The sequence below is a fragment of the Pecten maximus genome, chromosome 6 (genome assembly GCF_902652985.1).
Source record: "Pecten maximus chromosome 6, xPecMax1.1, whole genome shotgun sequence".
In the NCBI taxonomy this organism is placed as follows: Eukaryota; Metazoa; Mollusca; class Bivalvia; order Pectinida; family Pectinidae; genus Pecten; species Pecten maximus.
In genome coordinates, this window is record NC_047020.1 from 32526719 (window position 1) to 32541467 (window position 14749).

The 14749-nt window shown below is 35.9% G+C and overlaps 1 protein-coding gene and 1 long non-coding RNA gene across 2 annotated transcripts; one reads left to right on the forward strand and one right to left on the reverse strand.

Moving 5' to 3' along the window:
* Positions 1–22: 22 nt before the first annotated feature.
* LOC117329559 lies at positions 23–1067 on the forward strand. The gene is made up of 2 exons (XR_004533232.1): positions 23–133; positions 503–1067. It is a non-coding gene; the product is annotated as an uncharacterized LOC117329559 (long non-coding RNA).
* Positions 1068–1842: 775 nt separating this feature from the next.
* On the reverse strand, positions 1843–14749 carry LOC117329560 (alpha-glucosidase-like). The gene is made up of 10 exons (XM_033887558.1): positions 14513–14749; positions 13353–13532; positions 12918–13078; positions 10843–10968; positions 10519–10626; positions 9849–9973; positions 9267–9450; positions 3085–3270; positions 2829–2960; positions 1843–2481 (listed from the first exon to the last, which is right to left on the reverse strand). Exons 1-10 carry the CDS (start codon positions 14625–14627, stop codon positions 2122–2124), a joined length of 1677 nt encoding a protein of 558 aa, XP_033743449.1. The 5' UTR covers positions 14628–14749; the 3' UTR covers positions 1843–2121.

Consider the following 14749-nt stretch of genomic DNA (forward strand, 5'->3'; position numbering starts at 1 on the left):
ACCTGCCTTGTGTTCCGAACGAGGGCGTTGTACGGTCCCGTGTACGGAAGCCCATTCCTAAACGACCGAGTCTTTCTGGACACCGAACGACGTTTAAGAACGTGTTTTCGGCACGAGCGAATGCATTCAATAAGTATGAATAACTATTATCGATAAATAAGTTTACGTATTTTTTATTTACTTTAACATAAATTAACTATTTATTTATAATGGTGAGTCACAGACGAAAAATTGAGATACAAGAAAGACAACCCTTGCACAAAACAGACAATGACAAGATTTTATTCTTATAAAAACATTGTATATGAAGTGTAGAGAATTACATATACATCTCCACAGAACAGCTGTACACTCTAAATTTAAATATTTCTCATTTATTCCAATTTTAATGATATTTCTATCTTACAATTGCCCCATGATATTAAAAGGGAACTTACCTTGCCCTAATAACCATATGTAGATGTATTCCTCCGCTCTGGTCGGATGCAATTTTCTGTCTTAGGTTTTTGAGGGGCGGAACAAAACAAGATAAGCCGTATCAACAAGTTGCAGTGAACACCTCCAGAAACAATTTTCGTCGTCACTGAGAAATATTTACGTGTGTAAATATGTACCATTGCCAGTTCTTACTAAAATCGTTACTTTTTTTTAATATAATGCTGTAAGCGATACATTTTCGAGGTATTGTAATATAGTCTACATATTGATCGGGGACGTTTTTGCCTAGTTTAAAAAGATTTTATGTAATATTTTATATAAGATTTTACATCCGAAATTACCATCTGATTTTAATTATCAATTATATGGTTATTTTACTGTATCTGAAGACGGAATGCAATTACCTACGATTTTAGCGATTCTCTGTAAGTAAATATCGACGCCTTCTGAAAACCTAAATGATAAACAGTTATTAGCTGGTCACTTAGCTGTCACTAACCGCAAACCTAACATGGTTATTTCTCAAAATATCATTATTCAACATTTTTTAATGAATGAGTAAATGCATTTTGGCGGCAGATCATATCAACAAATGTTCATTATACAGCGAATAAAATGGTAAAAGTGTACACCAGTTTTACTTTTGATTTACCTCTACATTATCTTCCATGCATGTGATGTAACGATCGCTTTCATTGGTCAGCTAGTGACTTATGCACAGCCGCGCAGGCATTCTAATTGATAAAAACTACCGATACGCTGTGTGGTCGTCATTACTGGTCCTGTTAAGGCATTGTACGAAACTTCTGCCGATTTTATCATGTTTCAGTTCCTGTGTCAGGTGTTTTCGAGTTCACTTCCCCGATGTTCACTACGAGAACGTAGCATTGCATGATGACTCATCGACTAGCAAGCCTATCTATTCACCATCAAAGTGTAACAAAGGGAAGCAACTCTGATAGTACAAGTATAATGTATCGTTATAACAATGTTTGTGATATATATTTGTGGAGAAGGCTTTAATAACTTAAAAACATGTTCCCAATCTAATTGTGTCTAAAGAATAAAATACGTTTAAATAAAAAAAAAATCTGCTAGTATGGTGGCAGCTACAAGAAAAAATGGAATTAACTCCAGGGGAACACCTTGTCTGATCATCATAGTAGTTTTTAACGTTAACGTTACCGGATTTATCCAAAAATGTAAATGCCATTGATTCGTAACATAAAATTTCCGTCAAACTTTGACATACCATTGTATATAATTACAATATTACATCGTAAATATTTTAGCAAAAAGTATATTTGCATGACAAATTAAAGAATCACAGTTCTCCCATTTTGGATCCAATTGGTACTTCATTTGCTCGCTTAAACAACGTTCAAAAAGACATGGACACCTTGATATCACTTGTGTACAATAATTTGTACCTGTTTATTGAAATATGATTAAACACATATTGCCAACATAATTATATTTTTATTTCCTCTAACAATATAAATGTATGTAGACCTTACAAGTATAAGATAATATACATCTAAAGCCTACAAGGGTACACATTATCGTACACCTGTAAATCATACAAACAGTATGAACTCTCAAAAGAACTGATCAAGCAATTTGATTTTTTTGATATTCAGTCAGCGAGTGTAAAGAACGACAACTCTGGGTACAGTTATACGGTTAACTCCCTTGATAAAATACCGCAACAACGAGTCCTTGTCCTGGTTGTAACGTTACTTCCGTTAACGAAATAGTATGTCCTATATCAATATCGGAAGAATTGAAATTGTTAGTCTTTGCAACTATTCTACCGGAAGTAGAATCCACAGGGCTCTTTGAATAATCATCTGTACTTCCGGTTGAACCGAAATTGATCAGAACGAGGTATTTGGTCCAGCCCCTTGCCACTCTGATGTAAGACACAACGTTGTCATTGGTTACAGCATAATCGAGTTTTCTGTTCTGGAATGATGGGTACTTCCTGAGTTTTGCTAGAGTGCGATACAAATTCAGCAAAGAGTTGGGATCTGCAGTCTCCATCTAAATTTGAATAAATAATGGAATTAAGCAATCATATGTAACAGAGCTCATGATTATTAAATCTAAACCACTGCCTCCGCTAGGTATCGAATCCGGGACCTCTGGCTTACTTACGCTCAAACGATTGAGCTAAAGAGAAGATTTCTCTAGCCGAACGGTATATTGCGGCTAGTTTACCATGGTTACACCTTATTATGATGACTTCACATCGATTTGCATACTACAATAATCTATTGCATAAAATTACCGAGACTGACGTTTATAATACAGTATGTATAACTGTGTTTTGTGATGTAATATATTAGCCATGTCTTTCCGATAACTTTGATAAGATGATGGGACTTTACCTTCACGTTCGTTCGAGTGAAGTCTTTATGCACGTGGAGCCATGGCGTGCCAGTTGAGAATCCCGCATTTATATCACTAGACCACTGCATCGGCGATCTCTCCGGATCACGTGACCTACCCTGATATCCTTCCTGTCGAACAATACAAGTTCATATTTCAGATTCTAAGATTCTTCATGTATATCTTACACGGAGAGAAATACTCTCCTGAATTCACATTCAACTTTTGTTCGTGTCAGAAATCAAATATGCTTACTTTTCCGAAATGGAGTCCAGCAGGGTCACGTGTTTCATTGAATGCGTAGAAAACATCCTGCATGCCTATTTCGTCGCCGTAGTAGGAGGTAGGTGTGCCAGGGAGTGTGAGTAGAAGCATGGTCACGGCACCCGATTTAGTTTTTCCCACACGGGAGGCAACTCGGCCGTTGTCGTGGTTACCAACCTGTCATGGGAAAGGAAGATAACTGTCAAAGGCATAGGGTAGTTCAGTCCTTATTTAGATGACGACAGTGGTTATCTTCATAATCCTGAATATTGTGAGACAATGGTCTGTAATTAATCAGAATATATCTTGGAAACCATATATAATATTATTGTTATCAAGACAACAATAAAGATATATAGAAGAAGTAATAGGGGAAACAAATAACAATATAACCCATTGGAACTTAAAATCGATATGAAAACAAAGCGACAGTGGCCGAGGGATATCATGACAAAAGGTATGGAACACACACATGACAAAAAGTCGGGACCTCACCATGAAATGGGCGATATGAAAACCACTCGGGTCTCTCCGTCATATCTCTGACGGAAAGGCCCGGATGGTTTTTTCGACCAGTCAACATATGTGCTGCTCGTTTTGACGCAAACAAAATTCAACTTCGACAGAATGTGACCGGCAGGTTTTCACATCGAGTACACCGGCCATATGCAATACGGCGGCCTATATTTGTTATGTTAGATGATATGGAGTTGATATGTAGGTCCCATTTCAGGTTATACTGTATGGTGACACCGAGCTATTTTGCGGATAGTACGACCATGTAAAGAATAGTTAGGATGTGGAGATGAGACGTTTGTTTGTGACTTCCAGCATGGAGCTGTTGTCGGGATGGAATGACATAAGCCAAACCTTTTCCCATGCAGCTGCAGCATCAAGGTCGAACGGAAGTTTATGGACGTCGTCACTGGTTTTAATAGCCCTGTAGATAGTGTTATCATCAGCAAAGGAGACGAAGAGCAGTGTTTAAGGTATTGGGATATATCATTGATATAGATTTGAAATAGTATGGGACCAAGAACAGTTCCCTGTGAAACACCTGAAGTGACAGGGAATGTGGCAGACATTTTACCTTCAAATATGACAGACTGTGTCCTATTGGAGAGAAGAGAAGCTATCTATTTACGGGTGTTCGATCTGATGATGCCGTGTGATTAAAGTTTATAGAGAAGATGAGGATGTGAATCCTTGTCGATAGCTTTAGTCTATGATAATAACATCAGTGCGTTTATTTTTATCACTAGCAGAGGTAAAATATTGTATAAAAGAAATACTAGTAAGTAGAGTTTCACAAGACCGTAAGGATCGAAAAGGGTTTTCAGGATCATATAGAATATCATTGTTCTCAAGATTGGTTATGATAGAGCTGCTGATGTTGTGTTTACAGATTTTCCAGCAGATATAAGTTAAGGAAATCGGTCTTTGTTTTTATTCCTTTTTTGAATACTGGACAGACATTTGCGTGGTTCCAGTCTCTTGGTACAGTTACAGAACCAAAAGACTTTTGAAAGAGGGATGACAGGATAGGTGCGATAAATTCTGCAGATTTTTTAAGAATTTGTCCATGGATTTAGTCAGGGCAAGTAGCTTTATTGGGGTTGATGTTCCTCAAGAGTTTGAGGACACCAATGACAAGAGACAGTAATGCTGTTCATAGTCTGATGAAGACGAGGACCTTTATCAGGTTTAGAAGTACTATCTGAGGAAGTGAAGGCTTGTTGGAACTGGTTGTATTGGATTTTTTTAAATATGGAGTCATTGTGGAACAGACCGTTTTTCATAAGGGATAGAACATTTGGGTCTTTTTATAGATTTAAGGTAGCTGTTCGGGGTTGTTTTTTTGTTGGTACAGATTTCCTGCGATTGGATTCATTTCCATCAATATTTGGTATTAAGTTTTAAATATATTTCTAGTAAGCGTTTCTAGTTTCTTTTGTATATCTTTTTTCATTGTTAGTAGTTTTTTTGTACTTCCCCTTTGTTCTTTGCTTGAGTATATAGTTGTTGTTGTTCTTATATATATATTTGTTTACTTTTTTTCGTAGTGGCAATTTTTCCGTGGAAGGTATTTGTGTTTGAGAGATTTTTTGTGGGACATTCTGTTCTATAAATTTACATAGGTTTTTTTAATATGCTCCATGAGATGTCTATGTATGTGTCCGTGTTTGCTCTTAAGAGTGCCGTGTATGATTTTAGGTCGTTATAATTTTGTTTCAGACAGATTTCCGAAATAGATCGTTTTTGTTTTTTGTTTTTTTTTTGTTTTTTTTTTTGTTTTTGTTTTTGTTTTTTGTTTTTGTTTTTTGAAGATTTGTTTCTAGTAAGGGAAACAATAAAATCAGCCCAAACAAGATGGTGATCTGCCTTGTTGTGGTATTTTGTGTCTATGCATTATCCGATTATTTTAACAAAGAACTATAATTAAAGAAGTCAGTTCAAGAACGATAACTCACGCTAACTTTTTCTGACTTTTTGCATATTACGTTCGGATTTTGTTGTTTTTTGTATGTTTTCTGAATTTGAAACATAAACTTTTTTAAGCAAGTGGTTTTAGAAGTTAGTAATTAGTAACCTAGATTCACAAAAATAATCGTGATATTGAAATGGGGTTTTTGTCACCTTTTATTATGTATTTGCTTCGACTTCAATCATTGACTATGATTTTATTTCATATTGGTCTTTTGATACAATTGACAAAATGCAGGACTTTTCGTTATTTTTAAAGTCGCCATGCATCTTGTGAAAAATATTGAAGACGTATGTCTAACATGTTCAGACCAAGGTCAAGGTCAATATATCAGGTGGAAGAACGGGAAGAAAAACGAATTTATTCATAAAGTACACAATTGTTCTCCTGATCAACTAAATTCTATAAATGATAAACTCAATGTTTTGTCGGAAAAGGTTTCTGTAAGTAAATCTGAAGTGAATGAGGTAGTTAACCAAATATCTAATCTATTTAAAACGGCAGCTACAGACATTTTTGGATACAAAAAGAATCACATCGGTAAACAAAATATAAATAATGCCTCTAATAACAAACCATGGTTTACAGCTGAGTGTCTCACCAAAAGGCGGGCCTTCCATGATGCGAAAAATATATACACAACTCACAAAACTGATATCAATAGACGAAATATGAATAAAAAATCTAGGGAATATAAAAAAATCATAAGGAACTGTTATAACGTATATAAATTTAACACTGAAAATAAAATACGTACTATGTCAAAATCTAATCCCAAAGAAATTTGGGACATCTTAGATTCATTCAATAAAAGTAATAATAGAAATGGCGATGTCGATATATCTTTGGATGAGCTCCATGAATATTTCAAAAACTTAAACAGCTCTGAGGATGAAGAGGATGAAGTTATCATTCCAGATACAACTGAAAATGAATTTGATGTTATACTAAATAGTGAAATAACTGAACATGAAATCAGACAGGTTATTGTTAACCTCCCTAGTAATAAGGCACCTGGTTATGATAATATAATTAATGAGTACATAAAACATACAGAGTCCACATTTCTACCTATATATGTTAAACTTTTTAATATTATTTTAAACTCAGGATGTGTACCAGAAGCGTGGACTATTGGAGTAGTTAAACCTATATACAAAAAGAAGGGTGACCCTAAAAATCTCGAAAACTATAGAGGAATTACTCTAGTCTCTTGTCTAGGTAAAGTATTTACTGCTATTTTGAATTCAAGATTAAACAAATTTTCGGAAGAAATCGATCTAATTTCAAATGTCCAAGCTGGCTTTAGAAAAGGTTACTCTACAACTGAAAACATATTTATCCTGCACGCTTTGATATCTATATACCTTTCCAAAAATAAAAAACTATTTTGCTCATTTATTGATTTTAGAAAAGCGTTCGATACTGTTTGGAGGGTAGGATTATGGAAGAAATTGTTAAAAAGCAATATCACGGGGAAAATTTTTAATGTTATAATTAGTCTCTATGATAACACTAAATCTTGTGTAAAAACTAGCAATGGTATGACCGATTTTTTCACATGTCATGTCGGGGTAAAACAAGGGGAAAATCTCTCCCCATTTTTATTCTCGATATATCTAAACGACATGGAAGATTTTTTTATGCATAATAATGTTGACCAACTTCACTATATCGATACTCTCTTCCAAGAACGCATTGGCATATTCGTTAAATTATTTATTCTGCTATATGCAGATGACACAGTTGTCATTTCTGAAACAGCAGAAGGTCTTCAAAAAGCTTTTCAAGAATTCGAAATATATTGTAACATTTGGAAACTTAAGGTTAATCTTAATAAAACAAAAGTTGTAATTTTTGAAAAAAGAAAAAGCAATGTACAAAATGTTCGTTTTACCCTTTTTGGTGAAGTACTAGATACCCAGGACAGTTATTCTTTTCTAGGACTGCTGTTTAATTGTAATGGCAGTTTCTGTAAGGCGAGGAAAAAACTGGTCGAGCAGGCTCAAAAGGCAACATATGCATTATACAGAAAAATTAGAAATATTATATTACCAATAGATCTTCAGTTGAAATTGTTTGATGCTTTAATCTCCCCCATACTTTTATACTCGTCAGAGATTTGGGGGTTTGAAAATGCTAAGGTGTGTGAGAAGTTGCATGTACAATTCTGTAAAAAAGTTTTAAATGTTCGTAGTTCCACAGAAAATATAATGGTATATGGTGAAACGGGTAGGTATCCCCTAAATGTTGAAATTAAGTCTAGAATGATAATGTTCTGGTATAAATCAATTACAGGTGGAAATAAATTATCAAGTTTAATGTACAAGCTTATGCTGAATTTACATGTAAATGATTTTTTTGGTTTCAAATGGATTTCTTATATCAAGGATATACTTAATAGTACAGGGCTAAGTTACGTTTGGTTACATCAAAATAGCTGCACTATGAATAAAAATTACCTCAAATTACGGTTAAAAACTATCCTGCACGATCAATTTATACAACAGTGGTATACTGATATTGATAAATCTTCCCGTGGTAAAACATATGCAGTATTTAAAAATCAGTTCCAGATTGAAAAATATTTAACCGTGCTTAAACAAAAAGATAGAACAACAGTATGTAAATTCAGAACTAGTAATATATTTCTTCCGGTAGAGACAGGGCGATGGACCGGAACGTCTCGTCAAAATAGGATTTGTCCGCTATGTTTTACTGGGGTTGGATGCGAGTACCATTACTTATTTTTATGTTCTAGTATATATGTAAATCAAATTCGTAGAAAGTACATACCTAATTATTATACATGTAACCCATCTATTCATAAAATGAAAGGATTATTATCATTATGCAATATTAGAGTATTATCAAATCTATCTATGTTCATCCAATTACTAGAAAAACATCTAAAAAATAATATATGAATTTTCAACATCAAATTCTAAAATTTATATAGTGTATACAATATTGTAAAAAAAATTGAAATGATATGTTTTAAAACATAATGTTATATAATAAGTACTACTGTATGGTTAAATATACCATCCTGTATTGAACGAACGTTTCATGCAGTGTACACTACAAACTTTGTCTCAATGTATGTTTCACTACTCTGTACAGAATATTATATATTGTATTATGATGTTGTAATTGTTGTTGACCTCTTGTCGCACACAATAGTGTGCCTGAGTGCTAATAAAAGATCTCTCTCTGGTAAAAAGATCTCCCCAATGAGATATGTTTAACCATTGTTATTATGTTGAACAATTAACTTTATATATTTAACATTAATTGGGAAAACAATTATAAATATCCTTTTATCAATTGATCTTCGTTACCAGGAATGGACATGCGCGAGGCGTCTGTTTGTGACAATGAAATAAATTAATTAAAAGTATTTTTTTTTTGTGCCGATTGTCTCGTTAATTTTTTACCGGCGCGATCGGAATGTACCAGTCAGGCCGGTGGGAATACCGGCTATATCGGCTTGTCCAGGAAGGCGACACGAGCAGCACCAAAGTTTCTCGTGCCGACGGTTTCCGGTACCACATGCGGCCTCCGTCAAGATGTAGCCTGTATTTACAATAAACCTGTTATGTGTCTTATTATAGCGTGTCTTATTATAGTGTGTCTTATTATAGCGTGTCTTATTATAGTGTGTGTTATTATAACGTGTCTTATTTACCTGAAAGTTAGGCCAGGCATCATCTGCAAGTGAACTTAGTCCTTTGTTAATTAACCGCATAACACATGTCCCTCCGCAGGTCGAGTTAATTTCTACAAGTGCAAAGTTGAAGGGCATAGCACCAGATTTGTAGTGAGCGTTTCGAACCTCTGTCGTTAATCCATAAGACTCCTCCGCCATGAATCTAGATAACAAAATGTGTCTGAATTTTATCTAAGCATACTCTGGTATTGGTACTTTACTACTGTGTAATGCATCTAAGATTATTTCCGGATAACTCCTTGCACCCACAATTTGGTAAATACACCTTCCTCGCAATTTCTATTTTAACCAAACCCTGCCACCTGGCTTGCTTCCATGTGAAACACTCTTCATTGTTTATGATCGTCTGTATAAAAGCGATTTTTTTTCTTTTCCTTTGAGACGAATCACCAGATACACGACACCCAATCGGAACCCCTCGGGTGTGATACAATGTTGGTGAGTTTTGTTGATACAGAACGGTAGCTAACTGCGTCTCGTAAATGAATTCTACCTAATACATGTAGCTAATAGCTGTGGGCAATGAATTCGAATACTTACTTTGGTTCATGGTCAATAGAAGTGTACTCGTCAAGCAGTGATCGCCAGCTTTTAATGACGTCACAGATTTGGGGGAAGCTCGTGGTCAAATTATGTGGTCCGTTTTCATGCCATTCATATTGATTCTGTCAGTAGAAAACTACAAATTTCAGTACTGGAACAATTTCTGTTCACGTTTCACGTTATCTATCATAAAAGCATAGGTAAATACACTAAAGTGATTATTTTCTAGAAGTATAAAATGCGGACAATCAAAATATAACACCAGGGCAAAATGCAAAAAAAAAAAAAAAAACAAATAAGTAAATAATAAAAAAATATATATATTAATTTAAACGAAGATCGTGAAAAAGATAAAGGGGGCATTCCTTCGTTTCAATAAAGTTAAGGTCGTCCCGAAAATTCTTAATTCGACCCGAAGTATCACTAATTACCGCAAAGACATACGGTATTTGCATACGATACGCCTTTTCTTGTAGGTTTCATTACATGTTGGCACAGACACTCATATAATCATTATTTCTATAGATTTCATCTATAGAAATTGTGCATGTTTCTGATGTCCGAAAGAAGGAATATTCCCCTTTAAAGGAAGATAAGACCTGGGGATCCGGAGGAGTAAGCGTACTCTGTCGAAATGTACCAAAAAATGGACGTCATCGGTACTTACAGGCAACAGAGCCTCGTTCTGAGTTACGTTCTCCGATTCAAATATAAACTTCAGTGCGTCCAAACGAAATCCGGAAACTCCCTTGTCCAACCAGAACCGCAGGGCAGACTGAAGCAAGAGGACAACAATGGCCGTATTTGGAGGCATTGGCAAAACCAGTCAATACATAGAACGTCTTAAATTTAAATTAAGGTTTGCTTGAAATTAAAAAAGTTGAAAATTGTCATTTTAAAAGAAATACATAAAGGGAGGGCAAAACTGTAAAGAAAAAAAATGTTATAAATAATGTTTAAAAGGGAAAAGAATAGGTATTCCGAGTAATACCTTCAACTCTTGGAGCACCTGGGGGTTGTAGTAGTTCAGATCAGCCTGTGATTCCAGGAACGCATGGTAATAATACTGTCCACGTTTTGTGTCAAATTTCCACGCCGAACCTCCGAACACACTCAGCTGTAATATCCGATCAAAACACAACATTAGGCAGAATATGACAGGCTTTGCTAAACCTTCATACCAAACAACATGGAAACGTCAAAATAAAAGGTTTTAGCTTCTTTATGTTACATACATTATATATGTAGTACCACAAATGACGAAGGAAGACAACTTTTTATAACACGTGACCTGGTCTTGAACTCGCGATCTACGGCACCTAACCGCCGAGTAAGAAATAGCTGCAGCTTACACCACTGCGCCTTATCCACGTTTTACACGAACTTTTCAGTTGCGCAGTGATGGTCGGTCTGATACCCTGACACGATCATAGTGACAAGCTTAAGTCGTCTATTAGATAATTTGAATACATGGAAGGCAATGTATATATATTATATAACACATGATACACATGATACATCGTGTTAATAATTAGATATATGACGTTGTAACACACATGAAGAAGAGTGACAATTACTTGACTCATGCTCTGACCAGGAATCGAACTCACGATCTACGGCAACTAGCCATATATAACTTCCTAGCCAATCTTTACCTAAAGTTTTCTTTCTTTACATTCACTTAAAAGACCAAATGAAGATTTGGGGGAAATGTGCTTTTCTGAATATATGACGGAAAGGCCTGAATGGATTTCCTGTTGTTAAATGACAAGTGCGTGTAAGTATAAGGAATGACAACTCTAGGAGAAAATTGCTTAGCTTTCAAACAACTGCTCAGCAACATTGGAATACTTGTGTACAATTTTAATACGATTTGACAAGTCTGGAAATTTGCGGACGCAACTATACATGTGATTCCATTGTTCACGATAAAAGGAAGCGCGATAACCATATGGTATAATACGTATAGCAGCTTATGTTTGTAATCTTCACGTGATAGATATCATTAAAATCGACTGATCTTTCACGTTATCCGGAACTCTTTGGATTTTTCCATGTATTTTGAAGAAAAATACCCGAAGAGTTCCGGGTACTTTCGCCGTAAGTGTACATATATGGAGAGCAGAACCCTTGGATTTTAAAAATGCACACAATTGAAGTCATGCAATAGCATACAACATGTCGTTTTCTCTGTATGTACCCGGAATGTAATGGTATCCAAATGTCACGGTGTTCAAACTTTAATAGTCTGACCAACACCTGTACATGTAAAGTGTGTATAGATACTTGCGCTGTGTGTCGTGTATAATGTTTGTACAAGCCCCTGTGTCATATAATGTCCTATGTACCTGTGTATATAGTTGTTATGGTGACGTATGAGAGGTGAGCGCAAGGATTGGTTGAGTGTGTCACTTTGACCCTGCATGACCCTATACCCGTGCACGTGGAAAACCTTACCTGGGCCTTGCCCAGGTGGGTGCAGCCACAACGGCTATAGACCCCACACAAGCCACACGTCCAGTATAAGCCTGTGCGCTTTATGGCCACAGTGCTTCTAGGTAAGTTGATTTAATTTAAAATAATAATATAAATACATATTTAATGTATTTTAGCTATTTGATATATAAAATACATTGAACTAATATATTTGCATTTTAAATATCTTGCCCTTAATATGTTAAAATATTTAACATATGACATACACGTGGTCGGGCTCCATAGGGTCAAAGCTATTGTAAAAATAATGTATTATAATTGTTAATTGTAAAAGTGTATCTATGAAATAAAATAGAATATAATATAAACATATAAAATATACCTAAATGAATATTTAATGCGTTAAGTATTAAATAATGTAATTGTCGGTATCGTTTACACGTGTCCGTATTTATTTTAGGTATTGTTCTTTTTATTTCAGGTCACTGTCTCCGTGTGTCTGTTTTTATGTCCAATAAACTGTTTTAAATGTTAAACATCGTTGGTGCATAATTTAAGAAGATAATCCACATATTTATAATACTCGTGTGACACAAAGGAAACATGGTTTCCCTGGTGTGGAATCCTTACCCAGTTATTCGGAGGTCCTCTAGAACCGTTTGGAAGGATGGCGCCATCTTTCCAGATATAGTAATCACTATAAGGGTTGTTGGGACCCTTCCTACTCTCCTGAAACCACATGCTTTCGTTGCTGGTGTGGTTAGGAACAAAATCAACGATTATCTTCAGACCTACAAAGAAAAAAGTACAACTTCCGACACTTTTTTGCGTACTGTACGGGTATATATTTTAGCGTTGATCATATTTTCGCACTTTTTGCGCTGAAAGGTTCTCCTGAGGGCTTGTCTATAAGAATGGCACATCGTGATACAGTCTTTTAGGCGATACCGATTTGGTCTTGTGTTTGAAACATGTATTTTAAGATATTTGTATCATCCTAATCGAACGATATCTTTATGTAATATAACATTATTAACAACAGTAGAACATACTGAACCAAACTACCTTTCTCTTTTGCCTCTTTCAGCAGAGTGTTGAAATCGTCCATTGTTCCAAACATGGGATCGACTTCTGTGTAGTTTGAGATATCGTATCCAAAATCCCTCATTGGGGAGGTGTAGAAGGGGCTTATCCATATAGCACCAATTCCAAGGTCAGTCAGGTAGTCAAGCTTTTGTGTTATACCTACCATAAAATATAAACTTTATTTATTTTACAATAATTGTGAAACAAGTTATATCAACGTTTATTGTATCACGCTTGTTGGCCTAGATGGAAGCGAGCGAGGGGCCTTTCTGTGTAAGAACACCGAGTATCGGGAGAAAACCCAGGCGGTCTGACAGGTGATCCCACATTTTCACGTCCGATCCGGGTGTCAAACCCAGGCCGTGCGCCCAGGTGAAAGGCGAACGTGTTACTGGTCGGCCACAGCACAGGCGCTTGCATAGAAAATGTGATTTTCATTTTTTTTTATTTGACAGTGGTATGTGTAATCTGTTAAGCTCTGTATTACACAGTACACATACCACTGATATCATTTTTTTTTAATTCTCATTTTCTATGCAAGCGCCTGTGGGCCACAGGGGCTTGACACCAATTAGTGCATAGAAAATACGGACCCTCGGCTGAGAATGTGTGTCAAAGGGTGTGGTAAAGGGGAAAGTACCGACAGTTACCATTCAACACCCAACGCCGGACTGTTGTTCGCCAAATCTCAGACTATAATGGCGATAAAAGGAGAGATAGCCCGTGATTCCTCTGGCCCTGACACCATGTCTGGTTAAGGGAGAGAGAAGTGACATCTGTGTCGTGGTCTGTGCATTTCTGAATGTCCTTAAACGCTTTTTGACATGCGATCAGAAGTGACAAATCGTAAAAAAAAAATCAAAGAAAAAGACGAATTGTATCATGAAACTGCTACCTTAGCCGTTTGTAGCACACACTATGTATAGTGGAAATGTTTACTTAGATAACTAGGTTTTCTTAGATAAATATTTTGAATATATTTGTAAAAAAAACATGCTTCTTGATTTACATGATAAATATAATCAAACACTCGTGCTCATGTAAAGTTGATCTGAAATTGCCTATAGATTTCATATTTATCTCGCCTCGTTTCAGTAAACTCAATATATTTAATTTAAATTAATAAATCCTAGGCATACCTCTTAGGTCACCGACTCCATCTCCGTCCGAGTCCTTGAAGGATCTGGGATATACCTGATAAACAATGGCCGTCTTCCACCAGGCCAGGTCGGACGAATCATATTGTAACTTCATTCGCACGGCGTCATCCTCAAAAGTCACCACGCAAATTACGACTATGCAGGAAACGACGAACAAGGCGATGGCACCTGGGCATACGGCTTTGGTACAAACATGTCTCCCTTTCTTCAGTTCAT